This window comes from Perna viridis, chromosome 11, assembly GCF_037379345.1.
Source record: "Perna viridis isolate PV_CMFRI_1.1 ecotype Kerala chromosome 11, ASM3737934v1, whole genome shotgun sequence".
Lineage (NCBI taxonomy): Eukaryota > Metazoa > Mollusca > Bivalvia > Mytilida > Mytilidae > Perna > Perna viridis.
The window spans coordinates 34,843,939-34,866,873 of record NC_142455.1 but is presented as its reverse complement, the minus strand read 5'-3'; the positions used below and the strand labels follow the sequence as shown (position 1 = coordinate 34,866,873).

The following is a 22,935-nucleotide window of genomic DNA, read 5'->3' as shown; positions in this document are numbered from 1 at the left end:
ATTTAAATCTCACTACCTACTACAGCGCAGGTCGGCCGTCCAGCCACAAACTAATGACATCTCTTTCAGAACAATCTCTCAAGATATGCATTACAGTAACGTACAAATAATATTTATATTTTGCTAATTTATGAGACTTTTAATATTTTCAACGTTAGGATAAGAAAAAGGCAGGGCTGGCCGGATATTATATGCATATAATTCGGTTTTTAAAAGAATTAAGTTTTTTTCTTCTTACTTATTCTTTTGATTACTCTTCATTCAGGTCACGTTTGCAGTATTTTAATATGTGTTTATCAATGTCATGCCATGGACAATTATCTGTAAATATGGGTTTTTGATCAATCACTAATGTAATACTTCAGTTACGTCATTTTTACGATTTTGAGCCATACAGGTTTTAGAGTATTAACAAAAATAGGAGGTTGTTAAGTCCAACCTTACTAAATGTACAGAAGGAAAAAGGGATATTCTAAATATCAATCAGAAGAAAGAGATTAATACAAACATAATATAGAGGAACAGACTACCAAGAAATAGGAGAGTATGTTCTATTATAAAAATATAAGATCAACTACTGATATAGTAAAGTTATCTAATGTTATGATTAAATAAATTGGGACGTTATAGAAGTAAGAAATTAGACTATCATGTTTTTTTCTCATATCTTGACAAAGATGTTTGATATTTCGTTTCCCTTTATTTCAATTTTAACAAATAATATTTAAAATGATGAGTAATTGATTTCATTAAGCAATGTTCATAGAATCAGTTGTAGTAATCTCTTTCCCTGATGATATCATGAAAACTGTCTTTGAAAAATAATTTGTGAACAATTTGTTCTTTTTCAGGGTAGGCATATATAAAACGTGTATCATACACTTCATTGGTTTTATTATTGTTGTTCGTTTGATCCGCCACCTTCTGTTGTGGTTTATCTATAATCGCATTTGATTTTGGCTTAACACCAAAATGATATACAAGTCCAACACCCAAGAATACAGCTGCTGATACTCCAAGTGATATAGCAGTTATTTCCCCGGAAGAAAGTCTAGTTGATTCATCTGATTTTGATGCAGCTGATGTTCCATCTAGAAAAAAAGAAAACAATTTGTGTTTGTATCACATTTGCTGAACATGCAGATCGTCATTTTGGTGTGAGAATACAATTTCCAAATGATCTAACAAACTGAACAATATATAAAAATACCGTTAATAGAAAAACGGGAGTGCAAGCAGTAATTTGAAATTGAAATTACACAGCATTATTTTACCATTTTTTTGCAATTGTGTTACTGCTTTACTTTTTTTTTATTTTGCTTTGGTATGATATAATGGCCGGTTGGTTAAGATAAATTAAATGTTTTCACTTAAAACCACTCTATGTAAGTTCGCCTGCACTTTGAAACCCCCGTCATCGGCGTACGTTGTAATCCACAAGTTTTCTGGTACAGATAAGCAAAAAAATACCAAAGCGTCAGCAATGGAACGATTTGAATATGTCAAAATCCCAAAACATGACTTTAAACGTAAAAACAAGAAACAAATACAATCTACATGGTTGTTTTTTTTTTTACATATTCACCAAACCCATTCTCGTTATCCAGTTTTCTGACCTAAACAAAACAGATAACATAAAAATTGAAGATCATACAAAAAACTTTTGCATTATGAACTAAGACGAAAAAACATTAGTGACATCTGCTGTCCTGCTTAACTAGCGACACACGTTATTATGCAAGTGCGAAAATTCCGGTAAGAGTCTAGCAACAGAAATGCAGCTCCTCGAAAAGAGTCACGGATGGGAACCGTCAAATACAGTTCACACTTCGGTGCTATCGAACATTTCAGCAAAATATCAGAATCTAAAGAAAATAAATAATTTTAAAATGGTAGAACAGACAAATTCAAAAGATCATGGAAAATCTTTACAAAATTAAGTATCGGAATGTCGTAGCGAAAAGTTTTTGTTTGTTTGCTTGTTGGAGTTTAACGTCCGAGCAGCAATATTTCAGCTATATTCAGACAATGAACATGAAATGGATGAAAAAAAAGGATGGGTCACAAGGATAATAGGGTCGACATATTTTGATTGCCACTGGAATAAGGGGGATGGGTAAGGTCGGGCAATTTAGCCTCCTGTGGCGGAGCGCAAAGGTTCCTACTCCTATCGAATACCACAGCAGGGTTCTTTAACGTGCGAGGAACACGGTGCACCACTATGGTTTGCGGTCAGGTTTTCCGTATTATTGCCTGACAACCCCAGCATGTAACACGCCAGGGGTACCCCATTCCACCACCTGGGGCACACATCCCAGTTGCTCTGTGGGCAGAGCGCCTAGCCCCCGGCTATGTTTCTGAGCACTATTTAGTCGCCTTTTACGACAAGCTTAGGGCTGCTGCAGGCCTATTCTTTTAACACCCGGACCTGCACGGGGGTAGCGAAAAGTAAAAGCTCTCATACTTCTTTTGCAAAAACAAATGGAAAATAATATAGAAAACTTAATCAAACAATTACTTGGGAGTCATTGTTTAGTGGAGAATTCTTTTAAAATAATCATGATGTTTTAATAAGGGTATAACTAGCATTTGAGACTAAACTAAATATGGACGACGAAAACAAAAAAAAACAAACAAAAAACAAACAAACAAACAAACTAGATAATATGTTGTTCACTTTCTTGGCACACATTGAACTGGAACGTGGAAGTATTAAAAATAAGTGGCCTCGTAATTTTAGAAAATACCTAGTGTTATTTATGAAGAATTTATGTAATTGAAACGCAATTAGCTTATTCGAATATCATACTTTGAAGCTAGCACATGCCTTAGTTTCTGATACATGAAGCCTTACTAATAAAGAATGTTAAATATGCACCTTTTCTGCCAGCAGTACACATAGAAAGCGAGAAAAAAAGCGACATTATGGATCGTACTTTGTGAAGCATTTGATTTCATGTTGCGTTCGATGATAATGTGTCGTTACTTGTCAAATTATCTACAAAAATAATTTTAGGAACAATGCATGTAATGATGGGAATTTTAATGACGTAGGGCCTGAAAAAAGATAGACTTGTGTTTTTTAAACCATCCATGATACTAGCCAAAAACTTTGTAAGATTCAATCGATACTTTGTAGCATAGCCAAAATGAAAAATATTACATTTATTTTTTGAAAAATGACCTGAAGATCAAATGTTATCATTTAACACTAATGTATGTCAATTCTGGATGGTATTGTAATTTGAACAGTTTTGTTTTATTTTACCTTTGCTTATTATTACTCTTACCAATTTCTTTGTAAGACAAAAGAAACCCACGTTTTGATGCTGTGTATCCGTCTGATCTAAAACTTAATGTGAATGAAGACCCAGTACTTGTATATGTTTCTGTTGGTTCCCAGTCGTCGTCCCTACATAGTTTCACTATTGAACTCCCTACAAAATAAAATGTTTGTATTCTGTAGACGAACTGAAATATTACTTGACACCCTTTTATTTTTTAAATCAGGTGATTCATAAGCAGTACTAATAGTAATCATAATTTCTAACATACTATTTTAGTACTGATCCACAGTACAAAACATTCATACGATGTCAACAGAGGTAGAAGTCAATTTTGAACTACACACGCTATAATTGTACGGAACTTTAATAATTTCTGCATACAAATCTGTATTCTGGAGAATAACATACATTCATTTACCATATAAATCAACAAAATCAAGAACAACAATGCTTGACAAGTGCCCATTTCATACATGTTTTTTGTAAATTTGATTTCATGAGTGAAACAGCCAAAAAAACACGAAGACTGGTTATGTGGTCTTTAGTGTTTCTGAATTAGAAACACTTGACTGATTTGTTTAAGAAAAAGCTATGTAATTGAAGCTGTTAACATTATAAAAAAAACTTAAAGGGTTATTTCTTACCAATATTAAAGTAAGCTTTGCGAGGAAGGCATCTGTTTACAATGTAATAGTATTTATTTCTATATTATTATCATGTAGTGCAGAGTAACAATGTAAAAGAATAATCAAGGGAACCAAGGTTATAGTGGTAATCAAGAGAATGTAATCCAGGGACAAAGACCAGTCATGGAAAACAAACATACACAACATCGAAAATGAAGTAACTAAAATCATACATACACAGTAACAAAAGCAAATGGGCAACTCGGGCTCCACTAAAAACTGGGAGCATTGACCAGATGCCCTGGTGTGATAAGCGTCCTCTGCTTTTCCAAAAAAAAACACCGAGTTGCTTATAGAAAAAAAGTCCTAGGTAGACGAAAGAGGAATGAAAAACTAAGACACGTTGAACAAATCAGTTTTCATGGCGCATATGGATACACCGTAACGATCCACAAGTCCATAAAACTTAGCAAAACAGCCCTGTTCCAGCAGCCTATTTGTTAGAATTCAAGGGCGATACAAAAAGTCTGCGTAGTTTCGGCAAGCTCTGGCATAACATGAGTTGTGACATGAACCCTCCATACGTAAGTGCTGAAGGAATGTTGCCACAGATGACAGGAAAGTTGACAATTCTGAATGAAAAGTCATCACGTTTGTCGTAACGTTTGGTCAATAGTTTTCCTTTGCCATCGATTTCTAAGTCAAGATATGAGGCCGACTTCACAGAGCCTGTAGTATCCTTTATCTCAAGTTATTTAGGGTAGACGCGACGTATCAAATCCCCGAAGATAGGATTGTGTAAAGATAATACGTCATCTAAATTGCGGAAACTGAGATTGAAGGATCTAGCCAAACGATAGTCTTTCTATCTGATCAGATCAACTATATAGTCAGCCTCATAAGAGTGAATGAATAGGTCAGCAAGTAAAGAAACACCATTGGAATGCCCACCGTTTGTTTAAAGAGTAATTAAGGGAACCAAGGTTATAGCGGTAATCAAAATAATGCAATCCAGGGACAAAGACCAGACATGGAAAACAGATATACACAACAAAGAACATAAAGTAACTAAAATCATACATACAAAGTAACAAATGTGAAAAACGCGTCCTCCACACTGGATAAGTTGTCAATTAAAAATTCCAGCATTTTGTTAACATCTTCCTCTTTATATTGTGAAGATGATATGGAATTGTTTCGTACAAAGTATGAGGAATCTCGACAAAGAACCATATATTTGTATCTGGGAAAATAGAAGTATACAGTGTTGAAAAAGCATACGTTTTAATGATATTATATTCTGATAGTAGTCTTGAACTGACTGTCTTCAAAAGATCTTCTGAATTTTTCAGGATCCACATTGAATTAATACCACTACCGAGTAACAGTTGTTGTGGTAGGACTGCAGACCCTCTTTGACAGTTGTGAGTATAGAGGTTAAAAGTTTTGAAAGAGGTTTGGTGGTACATTTTGCAGATCCAGCTATGAAACGTTGTTTTTATGGATTCTTGTAGAGTTTATAAATCCAGTACACAGACGGTAAATACCAATCATCGTCCTTGGTAGAGATATCAAAAGAGGATAGCACAGATTTATGTTTTTCCAGAATCTCTTCTTTGGAGAGTGTGGTTGCAGTATAGGTCTTATCACTGCTACTATTTTCTACGTCTACCTCTGATGATAAACAATGGATGTAAAACGTTTTGCAGGCAAAAACAATGTTGTTTTGGGCTTCGTCTGCTGGTACGACAACATATTTGTCATGTATAGTAGACAATGTTTTTGCTACATCGGGTTCTTTAAAAACTGATGTAGCCTTGGCACTCATTGACCTACTTAAAATCTTCATTCGTTTCAAAATTGAAGACCTCACGGCCTATGAAAGGAGAATTATAAGCGCGTGCATGAAAACTATATTTAAATTGACAAACAGGCATATCATTCTGTGCGGTAAAACAAACGTGAAATACAAAGCAAAACACAGTGAATGTCAGCAAAATACCGAGATACAAGCCGTGGGATACATAAAATGGGTAAAACATTAAAAACATTGCCTGAACGTGAAACAAAATCGATCTACACACAATAAAGCGAACAGAATGAATTATATTACAAATAATAACTAAAGATAACGAAAACAAAGCATTAAACCAAAAAAACGGAATCACTGGCAATTTGAACTCCTTAAAAATAGTAATGACATCAGTAAAACAGATAAAAGGAATGGTCCATAGCGAGATAATCTGCTTTTTCATTTAACGAGTTGCGTATTGGGGGCTCACCAAGATTTTGTCCGTAGTGAAGGAAGGAAAACAAAAAATCTGAAAAATGGTTTACTCGTGTAGGAATATTGATTATAAATAGATTTAAAAAAAACTCCGAAGATCTTTTATATGATCATTAATATCGTTCTTTCGCTGAGGTTTACTATATTTCAATTTTTGACTCTACAACATTATGTACAGCTTATTAAAAACCTGTCTCATGCCATTAAAATGAAATTCACAAATGAATCCACAAACCAATTAACAACAAGATTCTCACGTTTTATTTAAGGCTACGATTTTACATTTTTGCAACCGACTATTAACATAGCTTTTTCTCCGTTATTTTCAGACCTTTGCTACGAATTTGAAGAGAGTACAAAAATATATGACAACGAGACGATTATAATATTCCTTTTCTTGTGCAGTGATATACCAGATTCCCTTACACTTAGTGATTATATTTTTCAGTTAAGGCATGTCAAAGATTCTTAAGACGCCATCGTTGCATAAGGGCATAGTTTTCCATTATTTTTACAAGGTTTATTCGAACATTTGTCTGATACGCTGCATTTAAAAGTTTTACTTTCGGTATTCATTTCTTATTTAAACAAACTTTGTTTCTGACAAACATATTCTATGTAATTGATTTTCATAATTTCTATAAATTATTTTTTTTCCAGTTTTACTTATAAATTATTATTTTATCTGAAACTTGACGCCCCTTCCCCTTCAGGACTTATCTAGAACGCCATGGCTTTGATAAACATTTTTGTATTTAGTACTTTGTAATTTTACTTTAAAAATATTATTCATATCTACTGTTCTGTTTTCACTACTGATTTTCATCGCTGTTCATTGGTAGCAAATGGTCATGACTTGGTATTTATGGCGCGCTCTTTGAACTTTTTTTAGACAAAACAAATTCTCATTTGTTTTTGAAAACGTAAGCTACTAACTTCTATCATTTTTATTAATGATGTGATTTTCATTCATTATCTTACCTGATTCTGTAATGTCTAGGTAATCATAGGTACAATCAGCGACGTATTCTACATCCAGAAATTTTATCTGTATGTAAACATTAGCGTTACTACTGGATGTTGTTATTGTCCATTCGCAATTCTGGTTTCTGACAATGAAAACAAGCCTCTCAATTATCATTTGTCTAAGACAGAAACGATGAAAAATTCATGCATATTGGATTGCTCGAAGAACTGTATGAAATTTATCCTCGGACAATGCGATGTGACTGAAAAATATATAATGTTTCATGGTGCTCATTTTTCCAAATCGTAATATTTCATCCTGATGTCATATTATCGAAATCTCGAAGTTTGTTTAGTTATAGACCGAAAACAATACACTAAAATCAAACAATTGATGTATATGCAAACAGACTGCAAAACATTGTCAATAATGTATGGCAAACGGGGGAATATTAGAAATTACACCATTGAAGAAGCAAAAAATTTAACTAGCCAAACTATATTCAATATTTACATACAACGCATAAGCTGACGGGAAACTAGGACTAGATAAATACTGTTCCGTCGATGTTGCTGTTAAGGACTGTGCTGCAGAACATCCTGATCCAGCTAAAGTATTACAAATACAATACTTTTTGTAGATAAATATATTGAAATCACATTTCCAAGTTCAATATATCAAGACACACAAAAACTGGACAATAAGTAACATTCCTGACAATTCGTATTATATAGCTTAACAATACGGTGGCTGATTCTAAACAACCATAGTTTATCCTTTCTGTGTGTAATTCTTTATTCAGTGACTAATCATTAATATTCGTACTTAATACGCACGTACATAAATCTACACTTTTGATATATTTTGCTTAAAAGATATTAAATAGCAGTCTTTGTAAGAATCATGCAAATTCTGTATTATGTGAAACTTTAAAAGGCTACACATTTTTGTTATTAAGTTGTTATGTTGGTCTATATAATAAAATGTATCAACATTCATTCACATCTGATTCCTCTTAGAAGACAATCCATATTGAAAACCAAAAATTTCCTATTGTATTTCAGTGTCATTTACTGAATTATCTCCCTTAATTCTGATTTTTACAGTGCATTATATATATATATTGTGGTTTTATCTCTTATGACCAGGATTTCTATGAAAAGCAATAAGTGTTTTCTTCTTACTTGTGCATTTTAAAACAAACTATCAATATGAAAATATGTAGGCTTTCCAACTATGTATCACTTATTGGGTGAATCTTAGCTGGACTGCTACTTCATCCATAAACGAAGAGTGAAAAACATGATTTTGCTATCTCCGGTTTCAAGCATAGAAAACAATATTTTTTTCTCCAAGCTTAAGATCATCTATATTTGATCAACATATATTGTCGATAAGTGGTTTATTTTCATTATAATGAAGCTAACTGAAAAGTACTTATTGACATTGGTAACAAAAAATGAAAGTGAACATCATTTGAAAAAAAGAAGATGAAAATATCAGTTCCTTACACATTTAACATTGATGCACGATTAAGTACCAGTAGCTTGCATGTTAAGTGAAGGTATCATCGAAACATTTATTAACTTTAAATTCCAAATAAATACTTACAAAAATCATCAGCAGATATTATGTACGTCTTAAAGCCTTTTTCTGACGCTGAGGAAGAAGCGTCCGATGTAAATACCAAATATATATTACCGGAAGCTGCTACTTCGTATGGTAACGTTCGTGCTGATGACCCGGATGCACATTCATTAGTATGGACCTGGGTCCCAGCAGTTGACGTTCCTTTAAATCACAGAAATATGTAACAATAATGTGTTATGACTAAAATACATTTGCGATTAAAGAACGCACGATTCCAAATTTTTATGGAAATATAAATAACTTTATCTACCAAAACCGAATTAATGTTTAAAAAAATAATTAATTCATTTAATAAACAAAATTTCTTTTCTATATGCGAGTACCTCGTATTTCCTTTTCCGTCTACCCTGGACTTTATGAGCAACTCGGCGGCTGCTTCTAGAAAAGCAGAGAACGCTTACTCTACAGGTGGACCTGGTCCATGCTTCCTGTTTTAGTAGAATCCGAGTTACTCATATAATATTGTTAACTTTACATGTATTATTTTATCTTGATTAATCTTTCAGTCTTGTAAAGCCAACTTGGTTATAATGCCATTTTTCAGATAAGAATTTTAACTTTAAGGCCAGGAAACAGTACATTATCTGAATAAAATACAAAAGAAAAAAATATTTGCTTCTTTTATGTTTTTATTATGTTCCACTATAAGGTTCTATGATAAAAGACTGCGCATGCCTTCAACAATAGTTTTGCAAAAATTATATACGAAACACATCAGAAAACTATAAGAATGATCCTTTAAAAGCAAATTATTTTTTTTATCGTGTCAATTTCTGCATATAAAGAACAAGTATGTTCAATAGTTTATATATTAAAGATGCTTTCTTGCCAAAAGTCTAGGGGATATCGACTAAAATCAAAGTTATGCTACTTCCAGAGTAACGTCACAACTTATAAATTGCCAAAATCACCACGAACAATACATATATGACTTCTTTTCTGATTGAACAGATTTCATAATGTCAGAAATGTTAGCTTTACTCACGCTCGTCCTGAAAGTCCAAAAAGTTTTTCTTTTGTTCTTATTATGTGAATTCTGAATAAATCCCGATGGCTTAATGTTTCTTTTATGTATTACAACCATTGCAACAATGTTATCAATTTCTATGGTTTATCTTCATCTTATTTCTATAAAAATAGGATAACCATCGGCCAAATGGTACTTTACTATGATATCGGTTGCAAAGTAAGAGAGAAGATCGTGAGATTATTAAGACTCCTTGACAAATGCTGGCTTTTATCAGTTGATGTCATGAATAGAAGAAAATATTTTGTGATATTAAGAGTAATATGAAGCGATTTTTGAGAGTACAATGGAAACAAATATGAATATTCAAGAAGAGAGTTGACATCTTACCATCATATACATTAATTGCATCACCTGCACAGTTCAAAGTTATATCGGTTACTCGGAATAGAGTGCTCTTTCCATTGATTGAAGTAGTTACTACCCAAATACAATTTTGATTTCTGAAACCGAACGAAAAAGTATTAGTGTCCTAAAAAAATCATTTACAGGCAAAAAAGACCGAAACACAGCATAGGAATGGTTCAAATGCATCAAATCCAAAAAATTGCCTAATCCTGAACGCATGAAATGTAGACGATCTACGTATACAGAGTATTAAATCGATAAAAATGATAACACATAAAACTAAAGATAAGGGAAACAACAGGTCACACTAAAAACTAAAGCACCAGTAATATGAACTCCCACATAAAACGGGAGTGATATTCTGTGCTAATGAAGGGAAAGCATGTCCTGCTCCGCCAGCAGCATCCGTCATGTTGGCGGTTATAATCTAACAACAACAATCAGCTTCTCGACTCGTGTCAAACACTACACTCACTTAAGCAAGATACATTTAAAATAAGTATAATGCTGTAGACGTCATAGATAAATTCGAACTCAGTGTTACAGAATATTATAGAATTATGACAGGAACCAAAATTCTAAACTGGGAACATTGACCAGGTGCACCGATAGGTTAAGCGCCTTCTGCTTTAGCTAGAAACATCCATCGAACTGCTTATAAAAAGTCAAGTCCGGGTAGACAAACGAGGAAAGGAAAACTATGACACTTAAACAAATTGGTTCTTATGGTGCAGATGGATATACCGTAACGATCCACCATGTTAACGACTGTAAAACTTCTGTAGTGATGAATTCAATCTGGAAGCAACATAACCCTGATATAAAATCCTAATTGATAGAAGTCAAGTGCGGTACTAAAAGTATACATGGTCATGGAAAGCTTTGGCAAGTATTGATATGAAATTTCCATTCGCAGGTGTGATGCCACAGATGACAGAAAAGTTGACAACACCAAATGAAAAGTAATCGCGTTTGTCGTATAATTTAGTCAATAATTTTTCATCGATCTCTAAGTGTAGTTCAAGATATAAGACCTCACAGTGTATGTAGTATCCGTCATCACTGTTCTTTGGGGTAGGGGCGTTGTATAAAATCCCAGAATCTACATTGCAGGATTGTTTAATGATAATACGTGATCTAGATGTAGCGGATACTGAAATACTGAAATCAAAGGGTCAGGCTAAACGATGCTCCTTCTTTTGGATTAGGTAGCCTAATCAAAGTGAAGGAATGGGACAGTAGTAGAAGGACAGAATGTCGACCGTTTGTTGAAAAATGCGTCCTCCACAGTGGACAAGCATGTTGTCAGTATATTTGGAAGATGTTTTTGTTGGAGAAACAACGTTATATAATGTTTGTAACTGGGTATGGGGAATAGAAGCTTAAAGAGTTGAACAATCATAGGATTTCATGCTATTGTATTCTGATAATGATCTGGAATTGAGGGTTTCCAGAAAATCTTTCCAATTTTTCATGATCCACATTGAATTAATACCTCCACAGGAGTGATATGCGTCGTGGTAGGATTGGAGACCATCTTTTACAGCTGTGAGTATAGAAGCAAAAATATTTGAAAACGTTTTGGTGGCACGTTATGCAGATCCAGCTATGAAGCGTTGTTTGTATAGATTTTTGTGGAGAACAAAAATCCCGTACATATACGATATTAAGAATTGTTTTGTTTTTAACATTAGATGTAATGTGTTTTACGAAAAAAACCATGTCATGGCCTTTGTCTGCTGCTGAAAATAAAGCCAAATTGAATCTTGGTTAAACGTTAATTGCCTGCCGCAATTGTACTATAGGTTTTATTTTAATTGTCAGTTTTAACTTAGTTAATTAAGCACATGTATGTGATTAAGGAGACTTTTGTTATCTTTAATTGATTGTTTTTACAAGTATCGACGATTCAATTATTAAATAGCCATATTACATTCCTGGTCATTACTTTTTTACTCTTGATATTTCTAATGATGAACGAAGAATTGAACAAAACATGACAGACAAAATAAATTTAAGTAAAATATGTGTTGATAAGATGTTATCTGCCTATCCAATAGAACGCCTGATATAATACAATTACACTTACAATGTTTGTCACGAACATTGTCCGTTGCAAGCCGTTTGTTTTAATTACATGTATACTCACGGTGCGTATCCATTTGGATATCCCGGTGGGGTAATGGTTATAGCAGAGTACCCAACACTTAGGGTTTGAGCACTACCCGAACATTGTCCGGTCACATCACTCATCAATGAACACACTAGTGGTACACATAACAGAATATATTGCAAGATTTCCATAGTCATGTAAGCTGCAGGGCACCTGTGTCGTGCTGGTGTTGCGGCATTGTTACAATTCAGGCTTTAATACCATACACATAAAGGTACTCTACCAACAGAACTGTTTGTATAGTCAGACAAATGGAAAAATAGCAAAATTACAAAAAAAGATTTAAAATAGATTACACCATCAAATGCCAGGATATGTTGATCTTTTAATACGCATTTGCTTATCTAAATAATAATTATTTATAATAAAGATTGGGTCATCAATATAATGCAAAATAAATTAACAGATTAAACTGCAGTCATTTGGCGTCATACGAACTGTTGAAATTTAAAAAGAAATTTAAGAATCATAATAATGAAACACTGACGAAATCAAGTATTTCATTCAAATATATGTACAACATTATATATATTTATAAGTTCATAGGTATATATATTCGTTTGGTTTCATACAGCCGATGCGTTATATAATCAGAATACTTTAAATTCTAATTCATTTAAATGTGTTACACATTTGCCTGTTTGAAAGGATAAAGGGCAAAACGATTAAATACCGAACTGATAAACTCTAGGCAAAAGTAAAAGTCCGAATCACTGCATATCATATCAAAAACAAAATAGTGGGAAAACAGTAATTAGTAGTACGTCCTGGGAAAAATTCGGAGACGTTCCAAATGTCGCTTTTCATATTGCTTGCTTATCGTTTAGTGAACAAAATAAAATGTCGGAACAGGACATTGCTTATCTTTTGAGCAGAACAGAATTAGTCAAATACCCACATAAAGAACGAACCTATGCATATCAATAGTTGCCAATAGTAAAGGTTTATCAGAAACAGAAAGGGACTGTATACATGGTATACAAGTGACTAGTACCAAACTTTGTCGCACTTGAAACGATTTAAGGTCAAGGATCTGTATTGAATAACTTTATCTCAATTAAATTTTAATGTTCTATCAAAGTCCCAGCTGTGTAGTAATGGTAACTGACCGGTAATGTACTTAGCTGAAGTGTGAAATATGACCGTAGCAGTGTTTATATTCAATACATATGTATAACTTTTGTGATTATTTCATTTGATTCTCTTGACAAAAACAAAACAATACATCATCATTTTGCCAATCGACTCATCTGACAATTTACGGGACTGAGTGAAAATTGTAATTCATTGATCATTGTTTGCTTAAAAGAACACAAAGAATTGATTAAAAAAGATTTATACATACATGTATCTATACAGTAATACTTCAGAAATATTAGATATTTATCACTATATAAAGAAAAGTTATTCCATGAATAATGATTAATAACACGCTCGAACAAAATGATGTCTGCTTTGGCCAATGTTCACACAAATTCACGCACTACATGTAACACTATACCACTGACATGAGGAGTATGCGTTTTTTTCAATAGTTTTATGTTGCATCATAGTTCTTTGATATAAAAAGAATTACAGTTGGGTTTCATTTACATACCTTTTTTTTCATTTTTTACTTACGGCTGTTTACGAAGCAATGACACTGAATATTCTATTTTGATTTTTTTTTAATTTTGTTATTAGAAAGATTTCATTTTGGTAAAATGTAAGCACATTTCATATTATTTCCAACACTTATGTAGACATGGCATCCAGTTATAGGGAAACAAACATAATCACATTATGAATTTATTTTTTTCTTTGTGTTTGTATTTATAATCACATATGTTCAATAAGTAGTTTTTCCACATAAATAGTTCTAACAATTGTTCACCAGTAATTAACATCCGATTCTCATTTACCGATTTAAAGAGAGACTAATTTATGTTCTATATTTTGAAAGGTGGACAATATGATTATTTTGACGAGAAAGTCTATATTATAAAGAAAGAATGAACAAACAAAACTCATTGTGTTTTTAAGATATGCCAATACATATTTATTTGTGTTTGATTTGAATTTTAAAAATCATAAAATGACAACATACGTACTGAAAACAAGTATTAAACTATCCCCAGGTATTTGTATTCAAAAATCGCCCAATTAAAAATATTGAACTTAATCTTAAAGTTTTTTTATATGTTTTATTAACACTTATTCCGCACAGATGTGTAGCAACCACGACAAAAAAACACAAATGTGAAAAAAATACATGAGCAAAATGAACTATTTAACACCAATTTTATCAATATATGTTGATACAAGTAACCACTAACAAAAACACATTCAGATCGGATTAATATCATACATCCATTCTAAATAAATAGAGTTATAACGTTTCCCAAAGGATTGTTTGTCTGTTTGTGTTGATGTTTGTTCGCGTTATATTTGTAAGGAATTTAAAAGATATACATATTAAAGTCGAATTGCTTATAATCAGGTGACATATTCTACTGCGCTACAAATTACATTGACTTCTTCGTACTTCCTAATCATGACTAAATTCAATAATTACTTAGTAATATGAAATGCATGTAACTGATTAAATCTGACTTCAAAGTAAGTTTTATTACACATTTGTTATATAAAGATTGATATCAAAACCAAATTTCTGTTGAAAGCGATTTACACCGATTTATACTTTTAACAAGGGAAATAGCATATAAGATACATGTTTTAAACGAGAAACGGACACGCATAATTGTTATAAGTCATTTAATCAAATTATTGTTCACCATTGATGTACATAGTGATTTGAACAATGTTTCCTCTTCTAAGTCGCAAAAAGTCTAAAAAAAAACCATCTGCATTGTTTCATTACTAAATTTGGTCATGGTTTAAAGAAAAATGTATAATTTAACAAAATTGACAGTCAATAGAACGAATTGGTGTAGGTACTAAGTTTCATGTGTTAATATGTGCAACAGTTGTAAACAAATTTAAAAAAATACACAATTTCATTTAAATTGTAAATGTAAAATCAAAATATATCTTTATATGTAGCATCATTATATCTGCAGTGCTTCATTTTGTGACATAATCAGTTAAAACAGTCCGGACGTAAATGCTTTGCCTTGTCATTATGGCCAACATACGAGAAATTGTAGCGGAAGAAACTTTTGAGGTTGCTTAGAATATATCTACGCTACGAATGCGTCATCTTTATGTGATATTCTTGCATTTGCAGTTCGTCAAAACATAGTATTTTTGAGTTACAGCTAATCACACAAAATCAAAGTGATCATTTAAAATACATTTAATTGAATATATTATACACAGCAGAAAATACTCCATAAATTGCACTTAAGCTCATCATCTTTCAACGATGTGCAAACATAAATCGTATATATTGTTTTGATAGACAGTAAATATACAAACACAAGTGTTTTAAAGGCAACGATTGAAATTAAAGGTTCAATATTTCTCAATATAACGCTAAAATGTAGTAATCAAAATCAATAATTCAATTCTGCCACAATATAAATGTCATTTTGAATAGCTTTAATCAAAATGTATATTATTTGATCGAATGAAGATATTCCTCCCTGCTATGTTATGTGGTATAATGAATGAGCATGTCGACTCTATACTTCCCCCGTAGGTAGTTAGCATTCATGTGATACAATATCGATGCACTATACCGTACGTTATCAACTATGATTGATATCATTATCACAGTAAGTTTATCCGCATGTTAAACATGAAAAGATGTTTTCAAATCTGATGTCATGGTGTCGTTCGACTGAACAGACTTTCAATTTTATATGATTTTATCGTATATATATAAAGGATGGGTAATAAAGCTGAATAAAATTATAACTTGAAATTTTAAATGACAAGAAGATGAATATACAAGACGTTGTATACTACATGAGCAGTCTCTGATTTAATGTTACTTTTAATCTTGTGTATAAATATATGTAAACGAATGATACTATTGACTATTTCAAGTATGACCATTCACCGTATCTACAATGGAACAAAGGCATGAAAACATAGTAATCTATTGTAATATTTAAATTTGTATTACAAATGTTTATATGCGAGCAAAGCGAGCCTATTAAATATTATGCATTTTGTAAAAAAAAAATATTTAAAATGTATATGGATCCATCGTCAAATTTAGTCAATTTCAGACAAGATTATCACTACTCAGTATGTAAAAAATACTAAAACATGTTTTGGTCTTTGATGAGGTGTGCATACATTCATTACATTCGGTTCTTATCTGGAAAAAAAAATAACATGAAACGAATGTACTGTTTTTATTATGACATATTATTTCCTGTCCCATAGTCGATTTTAGGTTTTTTCATTTAATCTTGTGATCATCTTGTATATTTCATTTAATTGCCAACTTTGCCCGTATGTAAAGTTGTTGTCCTCTGGATATAATTTGATGGACTTTAATATCTATGAAATTGTTGAAATAAATATAACAAACATGACAAACACTTCAGAAAAAAATAAACTTAATAGTGATGGTAAGTAAAATTTGGTTTTTGTTTTGATTGCAAAATTGCACCCACATGCGTTAATGCATTTTAGAAAAGACATCATCCATGTATTAACCTCGGGTGAAATCTGTTAAACAAAAATCTATTCAGATTGTTTCGTTTTTTTTCTAATTTTCTGGGTACATTTGGCATGGCGCCCGGGCAAAAGTAAACCAAACATTCTTGTATTATGTCGTGGCATTATTAAACGTCCAAATTTCAAATATTGTGGATTTAGGAAAGTGACTTTTAATATCTTGCAATTTTTTTCTTTTCATTTGATTCAATTGGAACATATATATATAATTGACGGACGTAAAGTTTTCCGTATATATGACATGGGTGGTTACAAGGGGTTCCCCAAATAGATGATCTAGATTTTTGGTTAATTATTTAGGGAAGAAAATTGCAATCACTTGAGCGCCCACACATTCTAGTCCAGTTGCCTCTGCTTTGGATTTTATGGATTCGGTTAGTTAACATTGTTATCTGTCTTGTTATACTAAGTATACACACCAGAGGTAACAAATGATGAAATATCTAATGACTACATATATAAAAACAAACCTTTCTTTTACAGGCAATATTTGATTAATGTCCAAACCTAATCAAGATTTTCCATTTTCTAATCCATGCAGAGTGTACTACGAAATTTCAATTTTTAACTTAAACGCAAAGTTTTAAACTGACAACTGTTTAAAATGTGCACTTGAAAACTTTCCAAATTACAAATGACGTACGACAAGTAAATTGTGTTTAAAGTTCTGTACGTTTCAAACGAATAAACAGATGGAAATTATCCATCATATTGAAGTTATAGTAATTTGTAAAATATGATTCTTTTTAACCTTTAATATTTATTTGTAAATTAAGCAATAAAACATTTCAGTAAAAACGTAGATTTGGAAGAATGATAAAATGGTAGAACTGTACAAAAATATTAGAGTAAATCATTGAAGCCCTATAAACTTTTATAGGTGTCAACTCTTTCGTATCATGTTCCATAGACTTAATGAATCGTGTGTTTACCAAATACAACTTAAACGTTTTAACCATTGATAATGCGTATATCAACACATTTATGCTAATGCTTTTCTATTTAATGACGTGCTTTGTTCTTTTTCAACAATTAATTGATTTTTTTTTATATTTAATCAGAAAATCAACATGGTTCATGTGTCTTTCCATTTATTATTTTAAAATCATGCAAAATTGAAATTTTTAGAATACACCAACAGAGTTTTATAGAGTCGTTACTTAATTAATAAATACATTGAAACCTGCAATTTAAAAAAAATATATCTAAAGGCAAATAGGTGTTGTTGTGGTACACTACATTCACTTATTCATATAAATATATGGACGTTCAAATGTATGAACATTTACATGTATGGACGAACACATGTATGGACATCATATATATGAACAATCACATGTAAGATATTTTCATATATGGACATTCACAGCATGGAAAGGACGTTTACATGCATGGATGATATTTACATATATAGACATGTATATGTATGAGCATTTACGTATTTGGACAGTCACGTATATACACATTATAGATGCGTTGATATTTACATGTATTGACATTTAAAATGTGTGGACAATTTCGTGTATGATCATTCACATATATACGCATATATATAGTTGTGGATATATATTTACAACTGTTTTCATTTGTTTTTTGTGTGTGTGTGTACATGTAGAGAAAGAATTCGAAGGGAGTAAAAATTCACAATCCAAGGATTATTACAAAGAAAAAACAACATACAAAGGTAAAACCTATGATACAAAAATCCATAAATATTGATGAAAACGCTTAATTCGGTACAATTGTAACCCTCAATGCATTTTAAGATTAACAACAAGTACATTCTTGTTAAAATAATCGTATGCGTATTCCTTGTGTATTGCATCTATGATACATGTGACTTATATAGCACTGAATTGTTTGGTAATTGTTACTTTATTATTTATACTTATAACGTACTATTTAAAGATATCTAATCATGAACTTATCATTAAATTTTAACGTAACCAAAACATAACAAAAATGTCTTTATTCACCTTATGTATTCGATTACACCTGACCGTTTTGAATATTGACCTCAATCTTTCAAGATAAACACTGTAATTAAATGCTTGTTTCAAACAAACCCCAAATATCAAATGACAAAACTGCAGGGTGAACTATAAGTTATTGCCCGGCAATTTACGACTAAATATTTATCTCAAAATACGTGCTTAGGAATATAACATTATTACATATTTGATAATAGAAAAGTGAGATCTTTAAACGAGTTTAAGGCGCTAATACCTTTCATGCTAATAGAATTATAGAAAGTAATAAATATTATGATTTAGTCCTTTCCTAAAAATATTTCTGCATATATGTACAAGTGTGAAAGGTCTATGAAAGGGTGGAGAAAAAATCACGAAGACAATGTACTCAAATACCAAAAAAATATACATTACACCAATATTACACAAATATTTAGTAAAGCAAATTTAAAATGCAAAAGTACGAAAGGCTTATAATATGAGCTCAAAATTTCAGTTGAAAAAGAAAGTTCATGAATTATTAATTGTTGATATATACTATCGATTTTAGACTTTGAATATAAAAGACATAATCTCGTGTCACAGTTATTTACTATGACCTCGAGTGTATGTAACTCTATACAATCAAATATAATTGTTTGGGCGGGAGAATATAAGTATTATTATATTGTATTTACAGGTATTTGATTGCGTCAATACTGTTAATGGTACTCATTCTCTTACTTAATTATGGTATTTTTGAAAGCTATGTCTGATTTTATGTAAAATTAAGTTGTTATCTATTTCTAGAATAGCTAGGTATTACGTTTTAAGGTTATAAAAGTGTTTGTGGGTGTATTCAATTTCATGTAAAATTAATGAAAACATACACAAATGTCAGAATAAGAGATTTAAAAGCAGTGCCTTGGAGAAAGGTATGCTTCTAGAAGATTTTGGTCAATTTCCAATTCTATCAGACTGTTTATCTAAGGTTTGCAAGAGCACAAAATATATTGGGATCTATTTGTTTCTAGATATACAAAAATCAACATGCTACCATGTAAGAGCCAAGATAATGCTCAGTGTAGAACCTGGTACGGTCAATGTATATGTAATTTAGCTTGTTAAGTCAATCCTCAACCCTAAGTCCTGATAGATTCGTTTACGTGTCACTAAGACGCCATTCCTCTAGATAGATGGAATATGAGTTGATGTCCTTTTAGGAATGATGAGGCGTAGTTTTGCTGAATTTACATCTTTAAAACAGTTTCAAGATCAACCTTGATTTAAGCAATAATAATAATAGTAATAATAATGTCCACCGGCGATGTCAACCTTCAACATCAACCTTATTTAATATCAACTTTCGACCGGACCCAACCATATGTTCTGTTCTGTTAATATTTTGACGATTATAAGACCCATGTTGAGAATTTGTTTTTTGTCATTGCTTTGAAACATTGAATATGTTATTTATAAATTTATGATATTATTTAATGAGAATCCTGACTGTGGTATAATTATTTCAACCAAATACCGATACAAAGACCCACGCAACTTTTAAACGTTTCAGTTGAGTCCTTTGTACTTCTGTACATGTATGCAGCTTAGTGGGAAGGGGAAAACTGTTACAATATCATAAGTTTATAACAGATTAATAAAGAGTATTTTGTTAAGTAATTCTAAAACAAAATCTTTATGACCATTTTTTACCAGTTTTACCTCGCATATGTTTTTTTGTTCAAAATCTTATACTTGACCTAAAATATTTTAGGTGATAAAACTAAATTGGTAGCAGAGAGGAAGCTCCAAAACTTACTTCCTTAACTTCTGAGTTAGACTATAACACTTGGATATCATTGGACATTTAACAACAATACAATTTGCATATTACTGTGTTTTCCTTCTTCTACTTACTTCTATATTTCATTTAAGTCTTTTTGATAATTAAAACTCATTATTTTTATGATATGAGATGCAATAAATTACTTATGAAATAAAAGATACATACGCAAGATACACTGTTTAATTGTCAAATATAAAGCTGGTTAAATTGGCTTTGTTTTATGTCTGAAAAAAGAACTTATTTGTAAATTAGAACAGGCACAATTTCCCGAACAGAAATTCATTCCTAAAATTTTGTCTAGATGTATTTATCAAAGTAAAAGTAAAAAGACCACGGTTAGAACTACGAACAAAATATTCATGATTCAGCGATAAAGACTAGATCAAGAGAAAGACCAGACACAATTTCGATAAAGGTACGGTTTTTTTTAATTAATACCTTATTAAAAATGAACATTTTATTTCTAGACGGTAAAATATCTACAACTTAATATCAAAAGCATGGGTATCACAAATTTAACAAAACTGAGTTGAAGGCACATGTACAGAAGTACACAAACATTGACATTCTCGCCATATCCATTCTATTTATGTGAAGAAGTAATACAGTATTATACAAACTAATTAAACCGACGACAACGGATAATATATACCGGAGTGAAGTACCATTAGTAATGACACCTGTGTCGTAAGAGTTGTTTATACAAGGTGAAGTAGTTGTGAATAAATAGAAGGTATTAATTTCATATTTAACATGACACTAGATGGATATATCAGTCTTCAACAAAAGATACAGCTCAATACGTGGAAGTGGGCAATTAAAATCTAATATTTGAGTAAGAGTACTTTAATTGAGAAGGTTTTGGAACATGTAGTCACGAATATCGCAATAAGACAGGTATTGCTTATATTCATGTGAATTTAATTATATCATTGAACGTGAGGAAGCGTGCCATTGGAATAATGACGAATGTTTTTTGAATAATTTGTAAAAAAAAATACAACTAGTTGCAATAATACCAAAAATTGTACTGATACAAAGAATTTTGTTTATTTAGTAACAGAAATATTTTCTCTTATCAAGATGTTAGGTTTAAAAAATTCCTATTATTACTGACACATCATGTTTTCTTTAAAAGATAATCATGCCATTATGACACTTTTGACCACTGCTTAGTAAAATATAAATGATAGATAACAATGAATCCTGTTTTACCCTTAGTTAGCTAATAGTGGTTACAATCAATTGATGAATGATAATAAAATCAAAGATAGAATGAATTATATTGAGGCAAAAGATTATAATGTTCCATGTATCGTTTTATGATAACTTCCAAAATTTAAAGTTAAGTTTATAACTTGAAAATCTTAGTGCAGTTTTGATATAACTTAAAAGAACAAGCCAATACAAAGAAAATCAACACAGAAGAACTATTAAAGAAAAATTTTTAGTTTTACGCTTGCTGGAAACACGGAAATTGTACAAGAAATATGCAGTGCATGTAATAATTATATAAAAGAAAAGACGCAACCATTTAAATGGAGCCCGTTTCTATTGTCGCTTCATCTTTCATGCTTTTGTATCGTTATTCAGTCTTTTCGTTTTTAATATTAGGAGTTATAGAAACATACGTTTAAACAAATGAATAGACAGTTCACAACAAACTCCTTTTTTGTTTCTAAGAATGACAGTTATATGAATATAAAAATAATACGTACCAATAGTTTTATCTTTGTATTTAACTAAGACAAGAAACTGTCATATCCTTCTTTAACACAAATATTTCAGATACTTATCAAATAGCCTAAGATTTAAAATCAATAAATTTTATTAGTGTATATTTAAAAGTGAGATAATGGTATCAAAAATAGAAATCCTTTTTCAGTTTACAAGGAAGAATTGATATAATCAATGTGAGTTTTAAAAAAAAAACAGATTGCAATTAAATACATAATGCAGAAGGTCATTTTCTTGTTTAAATTGAACACAGCAGTCTATAGAATGATCACAACGGAAGTGATTCTTGCATGTCAAACTCCCACCATTATTTCTGTTGTTTATTATCATTCGAGTGTTGCACTATAGAGATAACAAAAATACAGATTGTTTATTAAAATGGCTCTTTGGAAGAGTTATCATTTTA

The 22,935-nt window shown here is 31.4% G+C and overlaps 1 protein-coding gene across 8 annotated transcripts in view; it reads right to left on the bottom strand.

The window, feature by feature from the left end:
- Nucleotides 1–717: 717 nt before the first annotated feature.
- Nucleotides 718–22,935, bottom strand: part of LOC148603865 (embryonic protein UVS.2-like) — a 36,996-nt gene continuing 14,778 nt past the window's right edge. For 2 of the 8 annotated variants that reach the window (XM_088551345.1, XM_088551350.1), the window contains 7 exons: nt 12,342–12,584; nt 10,175–10,287; nt 8,779–8,958; nt 7,685–7,775; nt 7,182–7,309; nt 3,291–3,437; nt 718–1,091 (listed from right to left, as the gene is read on the bottom strand). In XM_088551345.1, coding sequence (XP_088407471.1) covers nt 769–1,091; nt 3,291–3,437; nt 7,182–7,309; nt 7,685–7,775; nt 8,779–8,958; nt 10,175–10,287; nt 12,342–12,502 — 1,143 coding nt within the window. In that variant the 5' untranslated portion in view covers nt 12,503–12,584 and the 3' untranslated portion in view covers nt 718–768. Of the gene's footprint in view, nt 1,092–2,936; nt 2,999–3,290; nt 3,438–7,181; nt 7,310–7,684; nt 7,776–8,778; nt 8,959–10,174; nt 10,288–12,341; nt 12,597–17,467; nt 17,652–22,510; nt 22,597–22,935 lie in introns of those variants that run through there. The other 6 variants (XM_088551349.1, XM_088551351.1, XM_088551348.1 and 3 more) reach the window with 6 other exon arrangements.